The sequence below is a fragment of the Pelmatolapia mariae genome, linkage group LG10_11, assembly GCF_036321145.2.
Source record: "Pelmatolapia mariae isolate MD_Pm_ZW linkage group LG10_11, Pm_UMD_F_2, whole genome shotgun sequence".
Classification (NCBI taxonomy): domain Eukaryota; kingdom Metazoa; phylum Chordata; class Actinopteri; order Cichliformes; family Cichlidae; genus Pelmatolapia; species Pelmatolapia mariae.
Genome location: NC_086236.1, coordinates 9,316,872 through 9,336,974, shown reverse-complemented (window position 1 = coordinate 9,336,974; position 20,103 = coordinate 9,316,872). Strand labels below are relative to the sequence as shown.

The 20,103-nt window shown below is 40.7% G+C and overlaps 1 protein-coding gene across 1 annotated transcript; it reads right to left on the bottom strand.

Annotated features, from left to right (window-relative positions):
- Nucleotides 1-4,855: 4,855 nt before the first annotated feature.
- On the bottom strand, nucleotides 4,856-19,682 carry LOC134636113 (E3 ubiquitin-protein ligase CBL-like). Its single transcript, XM_063485934.1, has 15 exons — nucleotides 19,116-19,682; nucleotides 17,187-17,434; nucleotides 15,203-15,349; nucleotides 13,901-14,057; nucleotides 13,428-13,549; nucleotides 13,169-13,306; nucleotides 12,615-12,702; nucleotides 12,331-12,462; nucleotides 10,648-10,857; nucleotides 10,252-10,368; nucleotides 9,136-9,416; nucleotides 8,625-8,792; nucleotides 6,824-6,927; nucleotides 6,474-6,656; nucleotides 4,856-5,372 (listed from the first exon to the last, which is right to left on the bottom strand). Exons 1-15 carry the CDS (start codon nucleotides 19,257-19,259, stop codon nucleotides 5,029-5,031), a joined length of 2,583 nt encoding a protein of 860 aa, XP_063342004.1. The 5' UTR covers nucleotides 19,260-19,682; the 3' UTR covers nucleotides 4,856-5,028.
- Nucleotides 19,683-20,103: the final 421 nt, after the last annotated feature.

Below are 20,103 nucleotides of genomic sequence, written 5' to 3'. Positions count from 1 at the left end.
AACTGACAAAGCCATATTATAACTTTGTCTAGATAATAAGCAGGAGGCAGGTGTTACTCATGGAAAAAGACTTAAAAATGTTATTTAAGATAAATCTCAGAACCTCAACGAGTAAAACCAAATCTGTCTGCATGCAGAAACAGTGGAACTTGTGTTTAACCTCGCTTCAGGCAGAATTGTTCAGTAATTGAGTCTGATAAAAGCAGACAAACCAAGTTCTCTAGCAGTAAACAAAGGAGCAATAGCAGCTCCTCCTGGAGTTTGTGGAGAACGTTGGCTTTACTTTCAGCATGTAGCCAGAAACACAACCCCTAATGAATGCAGAATAATGCAGCAGTAAATGTTTGGAGACCCACTACGTTTACAAAATGTGATGCACTGCAGATGACAGTTTTGCAGTCTTAAAATTGTTATTGCAGGATCGTTTCATTAGCGTGTCCCATAAAGTTTGATAAATGCAAATAACCTGATGCTCAAACACATTAATAGTGAATCTGTTTGCTTCTGTTTAGTGACAAACCACACAGATCAAATGTTAAAGAAAATACAGTTTAATTAAAAATCTTAATGGCTTAGGCATGAAAACATTGTAACACAATGAATGCCGAGGATATTAAAAACACAATAAATAAAATATCTACATAGACAATAATAAAGCAATGAAGACAGTTTTTTTTTAGTAGGCAAGTTCCTGTTGAGGCGGCTAGTTAACATGAATAAAGCGCACGCACACACTCATTGTTAATCAGCGGATCAGAACCAACACACCGGCCGAGGTTACCGGCGACACTGAGAGAAAGCGTGAGACGGAGGAGCCTCTGGCAGTGATTCAGCAGGACAATGAGCCTTGAGTGCGTCATCACACATCAGGACTACAACAGTCCTGGAGTTAGTGCCATTTAGTTAGTTGCCTTGGTACAAAACGCCAAGACTGAGTGAAAACAAAGCTGAGGGGACTGAAGACACATTCGTGGTCTCTGTTCTGGGGCAACTCGAGGAAGAAGAGGAGGAGGAGCAGCAGCGCACGCACACGTTTTGAGATTCTTTTGGTTTGGGGCGATTAAAGCTGCAACATTTCTGTGGCACCACAGACAGCCAGAAAACAGCAGGATTTACTGGGTTTTTTTTCTCCCCCTTAGCATCAGATTACATTTAGAAATTTAGCAACATTTCTTTTCATTTCGTTCCGTTTGAAGTATTAGGTTTTTGCACTGTCTCCAAATCCAGCAGCACATTTATTGGGGGGGGGGGGGATCTTAGTGTCTGATAATTACGAGAAACTTTTTTTAGATAAAGTTCATGTGTAATATAAGTCAATCACCCTTTGCCCTTTCACCCAAATCGGGGGTAAAGTTTGTTATTTTGACTGTAAAAAGTGGAGCTCTATCTATTCTGAAACACTTTTATGTCAGTTAATTTTTTTTAATCTAAAAAGGTAAATTTGCATAAACTGTAGTTCTGATATAGTGTTACCATGGCGAAATCAAGAGAGCGCTTGACCTGAAAACAATCTGCAGTAGTTTCCAACACATTTAAATGGTGAATGTGGAGGGGTTATTTTGGCTTGCCTGCTGGCATGTGCAAGTTGTGATGGACAGAAGGCACGTTTAATGTACATGTCGCTGCGGAGGAATGAAAAGGTGACCAGCTGACAGTGAACTTCCTTTCACGGTCAGGCTCATTTGATTAAACTGGGTTCTTGTTATCTACCTTTAGGACTTCTAAGAAAAACAACAAAAATCAGCCTATGGTTTAAATAATATTCATGCAGAAAAACATAAATGTTCCAGATGTTGCAACTCCTTTTGTGTTGTTTGGATTCAGATCAGACCACTGTTTTCCTTTAATGTCTTCAATCTGAATCTTTCTTTAATTTCTTAAGTAGACAAACCAACAGCCCTCATGCAGGTATGACGCTGAATACCACCGATGGGCTCATCTCAGACGGTATAGGTGCGGTGCCTGGAAGTGGCAGCTGCTGAATTTTTTGGTCCACTGACAAGAAAATATAACCTGAGAGAAATCCAAACCTTTAAAGGGCTTTTTACGTGTCAATTTGGATATTTTATTGGTGAGTTAAGGACCTAAGGTCTCTGTGCACTGAAAAGCAGCAGTTCATAAAAGTATGTATGGGAAGAGTGTTGATCTCACCAGATGTTTACTTCTTAGCAGCTTTTAAAGAGGAGAAAAGGGGAGTAAAACTACACAGCAGCGTTCATGAATCAGCGAAGCTGCACACGGTCACAGCAGGAATTTGGAAAAAGTCCCGTATCGTCAACTCAGACATTTTACAGGAAAGCTAGTATTTGTAATGGATTGCAACACTACAAGTATTGCAATCTAAGTTCATCCCTAGTGGTGGTACCAGAGTTTTGGTGTGATGAAGAGCACGCGTGCTTGAAATTTCACGTGAAGAAGTTAACGTGTTAGTAAAACTGGAGCAGATGTTGATTTCTTTGTTTTTTGTTCCAAAGTTAAAATAGAAGTCAGAGTCTATGAGTCCCTGTTCAAACATTTTGTGACAATTTCAAGCCAATTTATTCTGGGCATAATTGTAAAATTAATTTGTATAATTAAGATATATTTAGAGCCCGACCTATATAGGATAAAACAAAACTGATATTTAGTGATTTAAAAATCTGATATCAACAGTTTTTGTTTTTCTTTCAGCAGCCGAAATAAACAAATTTGTTATGCATAGTTATTTCTGAGTCTATACACACAAATACAGACAGACAGACTCGTTTACTCTCTCACTCTGCTCAGAACGTTCCTGTTGCCAACAGGGAAGTTACAGAGTGCCCTCTGGTGGACAAACTATGAAACATCACGGATAAATCTTTGAAGGATGTTTCGCTCATCTAGTCTTTTCTTTTGAATTTTCATTTAGTAGCAGTTATATAGTACCAATAGTGAAATATATCTGCAAATAGCTCAAATCAGCCCCCCCAAAAATTGGCTTTCTAAGTTTGAAACTAGTGATCGGCAGCGTGTTTAGTGTTACCACTTGCGCATCTAGAAGCTGGCTATACAACACGTTTATCAGACCACCATCCAATGTAAGGTTTGTGCCCCAGCTGCTCTAAATTAGCAGTGTTAGTATTTACCGAAATCATCTCCATACCAGTTAATCCACCAGTATAAACAAGCTATTTGATTGAAATTTTATTTTTAATGCTTGAATATAATTATTTTTGTTGTCCATGAATTTGGTTTAAATACAAAATTGTTTTTTGTTTAAATGGTAAGGAAATATAATATACTTTTTTAATTAAGGTGCCACATTATACTTATTTTCTTGCATTCTTGCACAGGAAGTTTTTACTGGCTCACTGCTATGCTTGATTAATTTTAATTTTCGACTTCTTTGCTGGCTCAAATATCGGGATTAAAAACATGAATTCTGTTCATTATTAACATTATAACTAATAATACAATTATTTTGTTTTAAACAAGTTTTAAACAAGTTTTTTACAAATTTCTAAAACATGTTTTAGAAAAAACATACATTTTAGAAATTTGTTGGCATTTGTGACAGCTGTAATGTGTTGTAAATTGCTTTGACGGTTTAATACAATCCTGAGATTTTTGTTGCCTTTCCCCAACATTCCTCCCATGAAGAGTTTTATGAACTGCAGAGTGACTGAAATCCACAAAATGGTCATGCAGGACTGTGGACAGATGGAATTACCACAGCTACATTAGAGTCATATCCAGAGTTTAAAGTTAGAGGACGTAAATGAGCTCATCGAAGAATCAGAAAACAGATTTTAATATCTTAACTATGGTAGCTGTATGGAAATATGCTGCAGGAAACCTAAAAATATAAAGAAAATCCACTCTATGGAATGTCTGTGAGGATGGAGGGAGCGTGTCCTTTAGTATCTGCTCGTTACATATAACCTGGCTTATTACTGAGTACCTGAGTCCACGTGACTTTACCCCACTTTCAGTTTTTTGTTTTTTGCTTTAGGCTTTAGAGTTAGATGCGATTTCCCAGTGAACTGAGTGAAGCTGTTTTAAGAGCTTCTTTCGGTTATTAACTAAGAAACTACGAGCGTAGAGAGAAGCTTTCGACTAAATAAACCAGCCTTCAGTGTCGGGCCACCTCTAGCGGTGGCAGGAAACGATGGAATTAAAAAGAACTCAAACTCAGCCATTGTTAGTACTACACACACACCACAACACATTATGAGAGTACTTAAACATTAAATTTGTTATTTCATCATAGAACTATCACCGAACCTGGAGCTGACAGACGGTAACTGAGTTGTGTTCACCTTGTCAGATACCATCGAAAACGGAGCGAGCCACAGCGACGCGTACGACATCGAAGCCCTGCAATACTGCACCGCGACTACACGTTCACATTCATCAGCACGAGCACGACTGCCACACAGTTAATCACCAGTTTCAGACCGTATCGCTACATATTCGTACGCCACGATTTGCAAAGAAGCCAGTAAAAGCACCAGACCGAGCGGCTGCAGGCAGTGGGACGCCCAGTCGGACACGACTATGTGCGGGGTCCCTTTGCTGAACAAAGTCTGCACGGCTTTAACACTTAGCTTAATGAGAGCGTGCACGCAGACTGAGGGGGGGACACTGCCGCAGCATGTAACTAACTCAGCGAATCACAGCAGGGTCACAGCTTGGTCACAGCAAGCCCATTTTAAAGGCTCCGATTCTCCATTTATGCTGTGTTCAGGTCATATCGGACTTACAGTTGACCTCTCACGTTTAAGGCCAAAACCTTCAATCTCCAAATGAATATTACAAGTAAAAGAGATTCTGAGACTGTAATTTCAGCCACTTGACATCGTCTTTAACAATAGTCCCCCCCACCCCACCCCACGTTGCTGTTTTCCCACTACAAATGGCTTTGGATGAGATATAACATGAACGCAGCATCATCCCTCAGAGTAAAGCCTTCTGAAAGTACTTGTGGCCCTGCAGGAAAGTGCTTGGTAAATGATAATGGCACAGAGTGGAGAGAGACGAGACAGAAGATGAGCCTGCGCAAAGTGACTATGTGGCGATGTGCGCTGTGGAAGGGATGGAGACAAACTCGCGCAGGATGTTCTTGGCCGTCTCAAGGTTGTTCTGAGCGATCATCAGGGCCTTCTGGATGTCCTGGATGGAGTAGCCTTGGGATATGAGGCATTCAATCTCCCCGTTTAGGGCCAAGCTTCCAGGACCTGAAGGAGGAATAGTCGGAGGTGGAACAGGGGAGGCAGATGAGGAGGGACCAGGGAGGTCTGGCGGCGGCGGAGGTGGCTCGCGGTTTAACGGACGAGGCCGTCGGTCAGAGTTAGCTCGCCGCGGGAGAGGTTTTGGAGGACGTTCGGGGTCGCCGCCTGCTACAAACATACCTGAAACAAATGAGAGAAAATGAAAGAAAAATAAGAAACGTGATGAGTCAAATACAAAATAAACACGTCACATACACATTTACATTCACACATGAGCACTGATGAGTCGATGATTTGTGGGAAAAATAATTTAAAATTTCCCTTTATAAACAGACATTTGCTAACCTGAAACATCTGAGAAACAGAAACATTTAGGAAGTCCTTAAAAACTGTTGAAAGTATACGCACTCTGAAAAAAACTAAAACACTGGCTAAATCATCTGTAACACCGTCTGTGAAAGGCAAAGAAACACAGCATGCGCCACAGAAATAAAACTTGCAGGAAAAAAGGCCTTTAGGTTATCACTGACATTAAAGTTCTGGCTTCAAAATAACTGTTACCAAGCTGACTGCCAAGCAGTGAGACTTGCTCCTAGAATGAATGTGGCTTCCTAACAGAAGGCTGATTGGTCCAAATTACCTGTAGTTCATCTAGAAGCACATAGCTTCAAGCCGGGCACGATGGATTCTGTTGTAACTTTGACCTCATGAATCGCCTGAGCAGTTTCACAAGCTGGCCTGACATGCAGCACGTTGTGGTTAGAGTATCTATGAAAGCAACTTCCATCACTGATTTCAGTGTGGTTAAAGCAGTAATTTGCTGAAGCCAAAGTTAAACAAGAAGTTTCAAGTTACATTCATGTAACCTAATTACTTCTCAAATTAACATTCATTTGTCCACCGAGTCTAAGACTACTTTTCTTTTTGGACTTTTTGATTTTTCTTTAATTGTGATTAGCTTCAATGCCAAAAAAATAGTTTGGCACTTTTTGTTTTATTTCCAGCCTGAGGAAAAATGCTCAATAAAACAACATTAATACCGTGGACAACAGCCTGCACACGAGAACTGGATGTCACCGGTTTGTTCATGCATCATCTTGAAGCCTCAAGCTGAGCATACTGGTGATCACTATTAAAATATAAATCATGCTGTGTTCAGTACGACGTAACTAATGACCACAACTCCCTTTTTACAACCAGAAATTTCGCCACCTGCTGATCATTAGAAATTAAAAAGGGGGAAAAAACAAAACAAAACAAACAAAAAAACCCCACACATACTGGGATCTACTGCAGAGTCTATGTTGAGATTGCTGAAGGCTGCAGAAGGGCCGCCGATATCCGACAGGGCTCTTCTGGCGGGGGCAGGAGGGACCACTGGTCTGGGAAAGTCATACTCGTAAACATCCTCCACACTGGCCTCCTCCTTTTTGTCCTGCGGAACAGCTGAATGCTGAGGATGGTCTTGGAGGAAAAAAAAATGTAAATAAAAATGAGGTTTTACACTGATATTCTTAATTCTGTGATGTCAGTTTATCCACTACTACTAGAACAAATAGTGTGATTACTGTGAGTAATCCACAATGATCAAGCACTTGCCATACACTGAAGTAAGAAACTGAGAACATTACCCAGCTCAGAGTTCTGTGTCGTCTCCGACGAGCCGGCCTGGGCCTGGATGTTACACATGGATTCGTAAACCTGGGGGTCCTCAGAGTCACTGTCCCCCACCTCACTGCAGGCACACAGAGAGACCAAGAGATAGAGGAATCATTTAAAGGGGAACAAACTGTGCTCATTTTCATTTAAAGAATCTTATTCTTGGACTCAAATAGTTTTCCATGATTTAAAAAAATAAATAAATAAATAAATAAATCATGCTTTATTTATACTTTCAGGCCACCATCCCCTTAAAGTCAGTTTTCTTCTGATTGGATGCCCATTGCAAACAGCAGGTTTGAACTGTATATGGTTGGGGACAGAGCGGTGTGCCTGGAAAGTCTGCATCCTGAGCTGACTTGCAGGGCTTATTTGCAATTACACTTAACTCATAATCTGAAATTTTGTCTAGTTACCATGGTAACACTACATGATCAAAATAAACAAAAAGAAAGGAAAAAGTATTAGAAGCAGATTTTAAAAAGTGCCATTGTTGGCGATCCTTTATGCCTGACTCTTACACAAATGAATCCTAACAGAGAAGGTAATATTCTCAATGACTGAATCTACACTTTGTAAGCTATATCACCAAACCTCTGATCAAATACTCATCATTTCAGGTGCTAACATCACAAATAGACTGCTAAACATCTAGCTCTGCTTCACACAAACAAAAAAAAAAAGCCACCAATCACACAGAGGCATGAATGCTTCCAAATATTACACATTTTAAGCCTAATTAGTCGTGCATGGACCCAGCAAAGGCATCGTTGTAGGCTCACACTACAACTTTCAGCTCTCGAGTTTTAAAATTTAAGCAGATTTCCTATCCATTCGAATTCTCTTCCTACATTTTAGACTCCGTCATCATTTTAATCAAAGAGACAAGCTGAGATGCAGCTGCCTTCATCTTCAAGCACTCTCCTTTAAATTATTTAAGGAGGTGAAAAACAGCAAATAAGTGAAAGAGAGTTCTCTCTAAGGAATGGGAACCTCGAGAGCCCTCTGCTGGACAAAATACACAGCTTCAGATTTGAGCGTTGCATTATTGTGTGTCAGACTTTAACTTTTTTATAGACCAACTTTCTCACTTTTCACTCTAAGAACTGTTTGAAATTAACTTGTAACCTTTCCCAGCGAGGTTTTTTTCTCTGCAATTCACTATACAATTACATAACCACACACATAGGCACATTTTATTACCTGCCGGAAGGTCTGAGCATGTTTGTTGATCTGCTGGTATTTCCAACAACCCAACATCTATATTTTTCCTTAAAGACAGCGCCATATAGCCCTGTTCCAGAATACAGCACACCCCGGAGCTTCAAGTCATCTGACCTTTTAATAGCCTTACGCAGATCTGGTGTAAAGTTCTTCCTTTTACACTATACATACTCCATTAATAAGACGACAGTGGGACCAATTGTGTCATTTTTATGCTCCCTTTGGGTCTGATTTTCTTTCACTTGTAGTCTAAATCCAGAGACACTGCTGGGCTCAGCACAGGTCAGTGTTGTCTATTTGTTTGCCTCACACTGTGACACTTTCAATGCTGTTAAGCTGTGTTCTTCTTCTGGTCATTGATTATGTTTGGCCTTTAAAAACTGAGTCAGAATACTAAAACTAATCCAGAAACCTAAAAATATGGGAAATAAATAACCCACATGTTAGGTGTCAATACGTTCCAGCTGCAGAGAAGCCTTTAGAGGTCATTTTCCTGAAAAAACATTCTTCTAATAGAAGCAACTTCATCCCCCTTGTTGTTCCATTTACCTGATGTCATTGTGGTTGTTTCCCTGGGTTGGTGGTGGGGGCACCAAGGAGCCTGTTATTACCCACGGGGCACCGGAAGCTGGAAGGGATGTGGGACTCATGTACTCATTATCTTCACCGTCTGACGACAGCTTCTCCCCGCTGGACACCGCTGACCCTGGCAACGACCTGAGCAAAGGTAGACATCACAGAGCGTGTTTTTTCTCATCAGTCATAAATGACAAATTTGAGAAATCCTGAAGCAGACACAAAACGCAAACACACTGACAGACATTTTTATTAGTTCTGGAAATATATGAAAGGCATCATTTTGATAGATCAGAACACTGATGTGGCTCTACATTACATCACAAAAAACAAATGTTAAGAACGCTGCTGGCAAGGTCGATAGCTGTTTTTTCACAAAGTTGTCTGGAAGAAAGATGGAAAAATATCCATTCACTCCTCATCAGTTCTTGTCTCACTACATTATTTCCTGTCTACTACACCTCAATGCAGCAGAGCTCCGTACCTCGCAGCCAGGCAGTACACGGCATTGATCGCCGTCTGCGGTTTGCTCCCCTCTGCGCCGGCTCCGTTGCTCTGAGGGATGGACGACGGGGCCTTTGTTGCAGGGCGCGGCACCATGTAGTTGGCTGCCCAGGCCGGCTGGTCCGGGGTGGAGGGGAGGGGTCTCCTTTGGAGTCTGGATTCCTGGCCGACCAGGGAGGGGCGCTCCGGTGGGGGAGGAGGGGGCAGCTCTCTCAGTGCTGGAGGCAGAGGTAGGGGCTTGTCCCTGTGAGTGGCTACCATCTGGGTCAGAAGACACAGGACAGGATGTTGGTTGTTAGAAATGTGAAGACTCAAGTACACACACACACACATCCTTTTATTTTGGTAATAACAAGGACTTCATACGGATTGTGTTAGCAGGGCTGGCAGCACACTGGAGGTTTAATAAAAAGGCGTGACTATTAATCTTTAAGTCACACGCAAACAGTTGAGCAGTTGTGAATACCAACACTTAGCCATTCACATCATTTCCAGGAACCTGCAGCCACATTAACACATGATTACTTTTGACTATCAAATGGACATCTGACACACACTGTGGTAACTTCAAGGCTTCTAGGAAATATTGACTAAAATATACTTGGGCTCATTAAAGCTTTATCTCACAGGCTCTTTTGATCACAACTAAAACTATAAATGCTCTTTTCTATTGAAGATATTCATTCGATGTTTATTTTGTTAGATATTCATATACATTTATTTATTGATATAAAAAGTGAGTTAAAGCTGGTAAAAGGAGGTGGTTAGTTTGTGATATTACTCTGACCTAAATGTACTGCTTTTGTAATGAAGTTTGCGTCCCAGCAGCAGGTGTTGGCCCTAACACTTTGCATATGACTTGCATATGATTAAGCAGTTATTACTTCTGGTTCAACTTCTTAGTGTATGTTTGCACAGGGCTCTTCTTAAAGGCACTATTCAGAGGGAGAATATTTCAGTGACCAATAAGTCTTGAATGCACCTTTGGCCAATGCAAGTGTTTTTCAAAAAACTATTTTTCCACCCTTTGAATTCTTTTCCACAGCTAGTCGGTCTCAAAGTCTTTTGTCTTTAGTGCACTCAGGCGTGTACTTACTTTGGCTGTGGCTCCCTGACTCAGTGCACTATGGGAGGCGGAGGACCTCTGCTGTAAGAGGTCCAGTCGCGGAGGCACCGGAGGCAGCTGAGACACTGGAGACGGAGGGCGCTCCACCTGCACACCCACACATCGATTTACAGATTTTGTAGCGGATGAAGTGCTTGTAATATTCCTCAGAGATATTTACACGATAAGGATCACTTAAATCACCTTTCATTCCTTTTCTGATGCTCGCCTTGAACTTAAGCAGGTCATCTTCACCATATCTATTACCTACATTTACTGAGTTGTTGTAGCAATTGCCTGATTAATTATGTGCATTAATAAGCAATCGAACAGCTGCATCTAATAAAGCACCCAGTGAGCATCTAAATATGTACGTGCTCGTCTTACTTTGGTGCAGGCCAGCCTGCTCATGACAAGTTGCTGGTCTTCCAGCCGATCATCCTCTTCCTCTTCGTTGCCTGCGGCTTCTGCTCTGCTCGACCCCTGGAAACCAGCAAAGGAAGCCCCACTGGCCTTCGGGTGAAAGGGGTCCACTACAATAGGCTCCGTGCCTTTAATCTCACATCGGCAAAACGGGCAGCCCTGACCCTCCGATTCCTGAAATGCACACACACAGAAATACACAGCAAGGTTAGGAGGTAAAGGTAAAGGAGCAGACTGAAGCTTTCATCATTTGTGAAAGGTTTGCTTTGATTTAAACCCAAATTACAGCTGCAAGTCTTTTGAAGAATGAAAGCTGAAGGAGGAAACCATGAAAACTACCACCAAAAGAGTCACCTGGATAGGATGAATTATAATGTAAATAAAACTGAAGACGTCAAATAAATGTTGTACATCAAAGATCTGCAGAAGCAGCACTTTAACAAAAACTATGTCTAAAGAACTGTGCAGTCATGCTGCGATTAATTAATCTGTTAAGTTAGCCCGGAGAGCATTTTTGTCCTGAAAGCAGAGTAGTGAGAACAACATGACTGCGCTTGGGAAGATAACGATTATATTGTTTGTCTGATGTGAACCACAATCAAAATAAATTCCGTATAAGGAAGTCTAAAGTCCGAAGTCCAAAGTCCATCAGGAATAAACAGAACATTAAATTAATTCATTTAATCACTCACTCATGGCAAACAAGTCCTTTGTGTCACTCTTAGCAAGTCTATGTTCCCAGACAGTAAAGTCTATTTAATCTTTTATGTTTGAAGAGGAAAAGAACAAGGATACAGTTGTTAGTAACAAGAAGGATTTTATTATAGGAAGTACAAAAAGAAAGTGCTTCAGCTTCACTGACTGTAAGACAACGTTAATAAAACAAAGTTACAGCTACGCGTGACCTCGGTGCGTTGGTCCAGTCGTCACCTTGTTGTGTTTTTAATCAGCACCCTCGTTAACCTGATCTCACTTTAGATTTATTCTTAGTGCCAATTGGCTGCTGAAGCTTGATGGTCAGTAACTGGAATCTCTGTCCCTCCCCTCTGCCTTTCTGTTGCTACAGGCCTGTTTTCGATTTTGTTTTTGGTTCTTAGTTAAAAAAGGAAGAAAAAAAAAAAAGTAGTTTAGGGGTGAAGCCTGAAGCAGACAGTCTGTGGTGTGGTTCGTTCATGGACTCCTTCCTCTTTTGTTTGTTTGTTTTAGCCGGAGTTCCCATCTCTTTTGCTTCCCTTTGTTTCACACTTTCATTATTAAAACTCAGCAGCACTGTGGGATCTTATACGTTCGGTTCTTTGAGCCATAAGTTTGGGGACTGCAACAGTTACACTGAGGAACATGACACGACTCCTCTACTGCAGGAACTACTACTAATAATAAAAATAAACAAAAAGACTTTATACTTAAGTTTAAAAATGCAGATCAGAGAGTGGAGTAAAACATTTGCAATCTGAGAATGAATCTAAATCAAAAAGACTTATTATTTATTGACCTATTTAAAAAGGCACCGTTGAACACAAAAAACTGAATTTAAAGAAAATTCTACAGCAGGAAAAAGAAGATCCCTGTCAGGATTTATTGAGCTGCTTCAAATCAGTGTAATAAAAGTTTATAGTTTAAATGGAAAGATGGCAGATAAGGTCATACCTGCCAGGCGGTCAGACACGAGGTGCACATCAGGTGTCTGCACGGCTCGATCTTCACATCCTTGTCGTTCTCTGCACAGATCTTACAAAGCTGGAATGTAGAGCCCATCTCACAGTAGAGCTCGTACTGCTCCTACACAGAGAAACGAGGGAGAGAGGGAGACCGTTCAACACCGGCTGCTCATGTTACTGTCACCTGTAGAGATTTATTCCTAAAAATCAGTCATTTTATGCATCTGTATATGTTCTCTGCATTAAAAACATGCGCGCACATGAGAAACAAACCTGAGTAACTTTGATGTGGTCCTGTGGAGACGGTTCACACAACCCTGTCAGGTCTGGGTTCTGTGCACGGCCATCTGGGAAAAGATAGCTGGAGAACCACGGCACACAGAAACGCAACCAAGTCACAAAAAAAATGTCATTTTCAGATTTTATAAATCAACAGTAAGAAACAACAACCTCGCCATGTTTTTTAAATTACAATTCATCGAGGCTGCCAAACAATTTCTCATTATAAAATCCTTAAAAAACAAACAAAAACAAAAAAAACAAAAAACAGGTTTGTTTCTCTGCAGGATGACACAAACTAGTGAATTATACATCGATTGTGACACCGTTTCATCCACACTGTCTAACCTGTTCCTTGTAAGGTTTCTTGTTAAATTTTGAGGAACTACTACAAAGACCCCACCCTCCTCACTATTAATTCAGTAACCTAAAGTAACATGTACTCACTAGGCTGAAAGACAATACTCTCCCCTGACAGCTTCCAGTTTAGTAGTGCTATAAATCTACACTAAATACTAGTTCATTGACCCCGATGATATGCGACTCACAATCCCTCTCTGTATCCATCAATGAGTGCTTGGAAGAGTGGTTTGTTATGCGGGATGGTCTGCAGGATGTTCCCATCAGCTGTCACATAGCCAATTGCCCACTGGCCCAGCCGAGTGCAGCTCAGCCTGAAGATATAGCTGTGAGAGAGAGTCATTTCAACCAACAGCTACAAACTCACACTGCTGCAACAAAATATTTAATACAGTAGGGATTTTCCCCCAAAAGTATTATAGGATATATCTGATCTGTGAGGCCTACCTGCCAGGTTTGTGGATGAACCTGTGCAGTCGAGCCTTCACCTCATCGTAGGTTAAGAAGGCCATATAACCAGGGTGTGTAACAGCCAGGCTGTTCCAGTTCCTTAGAAGAGATGACCATGGCTACAAGACACAGATTCACAAATGCAAACATTTTATTTATGTTGTGTACATCAGCTGTTTTGAAGTTGAATTCACAATAAAAATCAGGTATGAGACTATAATGCATATAGGACAGAAGATCTGTTTGCAGCAATAAAGTTACAAACACCAACTCTGATCGCTGGCAACACTACAGAAAAACATATCCGAGTGGGTTCAGACACTGCTGCTGCATTTACACAGGAGAGATTAAGCTGGACTCCGTAAAAAAATTTAAGCATCATCATGTAATTCACCGCCTTTACTAAAATGTTATTAAAGTGCAAACTGTGCAATTTTACAGTGAACTACTCTGAATGCTTTGTGACGTACCTGAAAGAGCCTTGTAAAGATGTCAAACTCGAAGACAGAGATGTAGTCGTTACAGGTGAGGTCGATAGTGGATTTGAGCGCCATGGCCTCCAGACCTGAGCTAATAGGATGAAACTCATGAAGAGCCTGCCGAAATGTCCTCCATGGCACTATGGTCCTGGGTAGAAGGGAGGGAGAGGAAACAAATGTTTGTTGTGGGAACATTGCCTTTCACTATTAGTTAAGACTGAATTTGGGGTTAAACAGAACCTAAAATGTAATAAAATTGCAGATTTGCTAAGCTAACACCTAGCTAACAAAGCAGCAGACCTTTATAACGACACAACTCTAAATATATACACAGGTGTATTTTTAGTTGACTAAAGGGGACCTGGTATGCTTTTCCTCAAATACACACACTCAACTGTGACTTTATTAGATACGTGTGTTCAACTACTGATTAATACTAATATCTAAGCATGACAGCAACTCAGTACATTTATGCATGCAGACACATATGTATATGGTTACCACTGCCTGCTTAAGATCAAACTGAGCAGAATGTGGGAGAAAGAGCGATTAAATGACTTTGAATGGGACATGCTTGTTGGTGCTGCTCTGGGCATTTCATAAACTGCTGATCTGCTGTGATTTTCCCCACACAAACATCTCTAACATCTTTTGATAGCTGCTTTCAGTAGAATAACACATCAGGTGATAAAGCTCCAATCAAACTGGTTTTCTAAACATGACAATAAGTAACATCCAAGCAATAGCATTCAAATGGCCTCCAGAGTCACTGGATCTCAGTCCAATAGGGAAACTTGGGTATGTGGCAGCAACCGTATGATGCTGTCATGTCACTATAGAGCAAAATCTGCAAGGAATGTTTCCAGCACCTTGTTGAATCAATGCCACAAAAATGAAGGCATCTCTGAAGCAAGGTGCCCCTAATAAAATGGCTGGGATGCTCACAGTCAAAGTTTCAAATCATGAGGTCATCTTACGTAGCCTTAACTCATGACCCCAAAACTCAGACCTCCCACTGCTATAAATGCTCAGTTTCAGCACTTTTGTTGTGTTTTTTTACTTTTCGTATGTATGTTGCCCGTGAATGTGACTATGCTAATATGGTAATCTGACTTCTGTTTAAATTTTTTGTTTGCAAGGGGCAGGAAGCAGTAAGTAAGATAAAACTGCTTGTTTCAGCCAGAGATGAACTGGAATCGATGGCCAGCATGACATAAATAAAGATTACTGTGAAATATGAGTCATTCGAGCATCACCCAAGAATAAGAATACGGAGCTGAAACAAAAACTCACTTGTCCCCGAATGACCTTCTCCAGAATTCAGCAGCATCAGCTTTGGTAATCCTGAAGTTGTCACCCTGAAATAGGCCATTGGGGAAGATGGCTTTTAACTCCGCTAGCATGTGACTGAAGATCAGAGACAGCTTGGTAAGGTTTCGCCTAAGTAAGACAAAAGGAAGAGAGACAATGAAAGGAAACCGTAGCAACAAGTTAGTTACAGGTATCATCAGCCTAATGTCTTTTTAGTCTTCTATAACGCCATGTTCGGTTTTAAATAAAAAGGGGAAGTTACACTTGCATGCACACAGAAATAGAAGCTTTCAGCAGCCAGGCACTTTCGAGTACAAAACAATCAGGCGGAATCAAAGATGGTACCACTCGTCTCGTACATTTCCCTCTCCTCTGGCACATTTTATGGATCTACAGTTAAATTTTTTCCTCTTTCTCAACAAACACAATAGTCAACTGGACATTTTCTTCTTCGCTTTTTTCTTTTCCTGCTGTTGAAACAACTGGTGTTACTATGTTAAATGCATATAAAGCACTTTCTGTGAAATTACTTGTGGCTGGCTGCACTACCTCCCAGACAAACTAACCCCATTCCTGTCAACTCAAGTGTCAAATTTATAAAAATATGTCCACTTAGAGCTGAAATGATGAACATAACTGCAGAAGAAGGGAAGCAATGTTGAAAATTGACTTTTACACTTGCGTTTGCTTTACATTTGAAGATAACTGGTTTGAGCAGTCTACACGAAACGCTACTTTTCAGAGGAAGTGAGTCCACCCTCATTGGGGTTGAACAAAACCAGTGCGGGTGCATAATCTAGTCCAAACTTGTTTTGTTTCTTTAAACAGTAAATCAGTTTAAAAGAGGCACAAGGTGACACATGACAAAAAACTGAACCAAAAGTCGCAGACGCATACTGAGCACACAGCCAGTTGGGCAACGACTTTAAGAAAAATATATATATTTATGACATCGTCTGAGCATGACCTCAGCTTTGACGGTTCAATTAAAAGGCTTTCCAATGACCTATACATGTATTTGCTAATGCCAACACAGCTGTTTGTGTAGAACATCTTACACTTGATAAAATTTAGTGCGTAAAAGGAAGGATGAACTTTTGCTTAGCAAAGACTTTCTGAGAAGCAGAGGAAGTACACATGATTGCAAAAGTGCAATCACTTCCCTATAAAGTTCACTTTGCCTCATATGGTTTGATTTAATCACAGCAATGGAAACTTGTAAGAACATTTCAAGAAAAAAGACAAACTTTTTCAGTACTTCAAATTAATATTTACAAAAAGATTGCAGGTTAATGTTATAGAGCTTAAATGACATCAGCAGTTCCAGTAGTTTTCTGGTCATTTTAATTGCACAGAGTTAGAGATGTTCACATATGACTCCACAGCAGTGCAAGCATGCCGCTTTTTTATCTTTTTAATCATCTGATGGAAAAAAAAAAAAATAGCACACAAAAAAAAAAAAATCGCAGTATGAGTTGTATTTCTTGGGTAGTTTGGAAGGTTTTCATTAAGCACCCATTTTTTATTTTGGTTAAAATAAAAATAAAAAATTCAGCCAATGCTGACAGCAGACCTTCAGACAAAGGTGGTCCATTAGTGAAGCTTTTATTCTATTTAGGTAACGATCTTTATTAATGTGATCATCAACATCTGTGCTTTCCAACTATTTCATGTCAAAACAGATGCTGTGAAAAAGCTCAGTTCTGTGCTCCATAGGACAGAGACGGTCTTGGTCAGCAGAGATATTTTACTGCTGGAATTATCGTACTATTATGAGCTTAAGGGATTATTTTATTGATAGGAAGCCAAGAAAAACAACGATTAGCTCTTTAACTGTGCCATGATTCGGATACCCAGATGTTTCTCCCTGCTTCACAGCTCTGCATCCTGGCTTTCTGCTGGTGCAATATTCCATTTCCCCCCACAAAGATGAATCATGTTTTGTCCGGATATAACGTGTGCCTACCTGGGCTGGGAGTTCTCCTCGTACATCCTCTCCTTGGCCTCCTTGAAAAGGCTCATGGTCTGCTTCGTCTTGTTCGTCAAGTTGTCGATGACCACGCGGAAATACTCGTTCTCGCCGAGGATTTCCATTTTGCCCTCATACCTGGACAGAATGGTGCGTAAATGCTGGTAGGTATCCGGCAAAAGGTCCAGGATGTAGGGCGGGCTGTTCTTCAACGCCACCTTGGGGTTCTGGCACAGACGCACCACCTGGACAGAGAATGCAACGGCTCAGAGATTTTTTTTTATTTTTAACTTGCAAACTACGAAAAAACAAAAAAAACAATAAAACAAACAGGATTAAAACCTTTAGCTGTGGCAATGCACATTTCACAGTCAAGGTAAAACATTTTTTAAGTTTGTCTAAGTATGGTACTGGAGAAAAGCCTGAGGTCATTTAAATACAGGACTAACCAGTTTAATACTCAGGGCGCTTAAGGAGACATCACGGATTTCATGACAGTTTTCCAGCTAGATCATCAGCTATCGCATGCAAGTTTGGATATGGATGTGTCTATAAATTTTAAGCTAATAAAACTGGGTCACGATTTTTGCAATGTGATGTTACCAGACAAAATTGCCATTCTTACAGATGTCAAGGTTTAAAGTTTCAGCCAATATTTCCTAATGTTTATGATGATAATGTTCTTGATAGAGTCTTTTCGGTAATCGGAGAATAATGTGGCACAAGCTGTAGATCAAAGTTTGACCAGGAACTACTTCTTTAATCTGTGACGGACATTTACTACCCGTCTAATCACCTGACTACTAAGGTTACTTATCAAATTGCACTCAATTATGCTCCCATACCCACCAAATAACTTTGCAGGCCCAATATATTGTGACCATAAACATGAAATGGCTCATAGTACAATAACACGTTAAATACCTAAAATTTGCATCAACTTCACCAGAAACTTTTACCTGTCACTATTCATTTAAGTGCATCTTTTCGCCACGTTGCTGTGGACCAACTGTGCATGCAAGCAGGGTTTTGTTTCTTTTTTGCATACATTTGCACACTCACTCTTTATATCAGATCCAGCCCTTCCCCCAAACCCTCGGATTCCTCATTTTGCCACTTTGATGGCAATGTATTCCCACAATACAACTTTACAGCAAGGCAGTAAAACTTTTCAGCACCCAGCCCTGAAGCATACCACCCAGGTATGAAAGCTTTTGACCTCAAACGTGCCATTTACAAGCACAGGTGTAAATGAGTCTGCACAGAACACTGCACATGCATGCCGTGGTTCACTCTCTCTTATCTGATGCACTGTTACTTCCTACATCAGCTCACTTGCATTAATATCTTGTGAGCTCTTGTCTCACCATCTCTCTGTACTTCCTGTTCATCTATCTGTTTTAGTTATAGCCAACTGCAAAAGAAAGTAAATAGGCTGCAATGACTATAGAGAACCTTGCCTTGCCCCTGCAACATGTACACCTCTTCTTATCTAATACTAAATATAGGGTGTCCTCCCAGGGATATGAATGTGACCTAATTCAGGAGAAATGACCCCAATTAGACAATCAGACACCACTGTACTCCAGTTTTAGGGCTTCAGGTTTAGACTGCTTTACAGGTTATTGTTTAAATTTAGGCCAAAGCACCTTCCTGTGTGGATGTCCTGGAGGTTATTCATGTCATGCAAAGGGAATTAGTGATGATTCAATATAACCGCAGTTTCACACTAAGTGAAGGAGCAGATGGAAAAGTTGAGCTTAATCTTTTTTCAATATGTGAGAAAAGAAAATCAGTTAAAGTGGCCTTACATTTGTCTCTGATGTCGAGTTACAGACAAAAAAAAGTAAAGTAAGAAGTTTTTCGTTTACTGTTTCAAAACCCTTTCTTGTAAAGGATTTATTGCCAAAATGCCACTGTCAGTACCTTATCCATGAGTTTCCAGCATTTTTCCACCATTTTCTTGTCGACCACTGCGGGCTGGTGAGGCTGGAGAGCTTGCTGGTGAGGCTGAAAGGCGTCCTTCATCAAGCCGATGAGACCGGCGCCCCTTCTCGGATTTCCGGCCATTAATTCGGTCGGTGACCGGGGGTTAGCCCGGGGCTGGGCTGGGGGTGGGTGGCTGACAACCGGAGATCAGTTCTTGACACGTTTTCAAACAAAACGATCGCTGTCTTCGCGCCCTGCCTGCACTCAACACTGGTAATAATTTGTCATGCAGAGGCTGTCCATGAGCAGAACAAAAAAGGCAGTGTGTACACTGTACGCGACGCAGCTAGCTAACAAGCTACATTTGAAAAGCCTCTCAGTTTGATTCCGAGCTCAGGACATGCTCACCGTGTTGCTTAATCTGTCCTCAAAAATCGACCTACCGCCTCCCGGCGACAGCAAGTCAAATCCCCCCCTGAGAAATCAACCCGGCTTATTATAAACTCGGGGCGTTAATAAGCCACACAGCGCGATTAACAAACAGGTTGAGCAGCGGATCCAGCCAACAGCAAGCCAGCAGCTAAAGTAAACAAGGATGTCCGGCCGTACCTTCAAAGTAAAAGCACGGTCAACAAACACGCAGAACTTGAAGGGAAAATCAAAACTGGCTTAACGTAAATTACCTGTAATACAGCCAAATAGCCAAGGTTATAATAATTAACTGAAACTAAACTAAGAACTAAATCTAAATGTAAAAAAAAAAAATAACTAAAAAAACAACAACAAAAAATTAGACTATGAGTCAACTGCTTTTAAAAAGTAATGTTTTTACTGTAATATTCAGTTCACTATGATATATTAATATATTAATTTTCCTCAATCTTGCACCCCCCATATGCTTTCCACATAATACTAATTAAAGAGACTAAAACTAAACTGAAGCTAATAAAAACTAAACTAAAACTAAACATTTTTAGAAAAATAA

What these genes read in the sequence shown, in the direction of transcription:
- LOC134636113 (XM_063485934.1), bottom strand. Translation starts at nt 19,259, where the DNA reads ATGGCCGGAAATCCGAGAAGGGGCGCCGGTCTCATCGGCTTGATGAAG. An exon ending in GCTGGAAACTCATGGATAAG is followed by an intron (nt 17,435 to 19,115) that starts GTACTGACAGTG and finishes TTCTCTGTCCAG; the next exon opens with GTGGTGCGTCTGTGCCAGAA. An exon ending in ACCACATCAAAGTTACTCAG is followed by an intron (nt 12,463 to 12,614) that starts GTTTGTTTCTCA and finishes TTCTCTGTGTAG; the next exon opens with GAGCAGTACGAGCTCTACTG.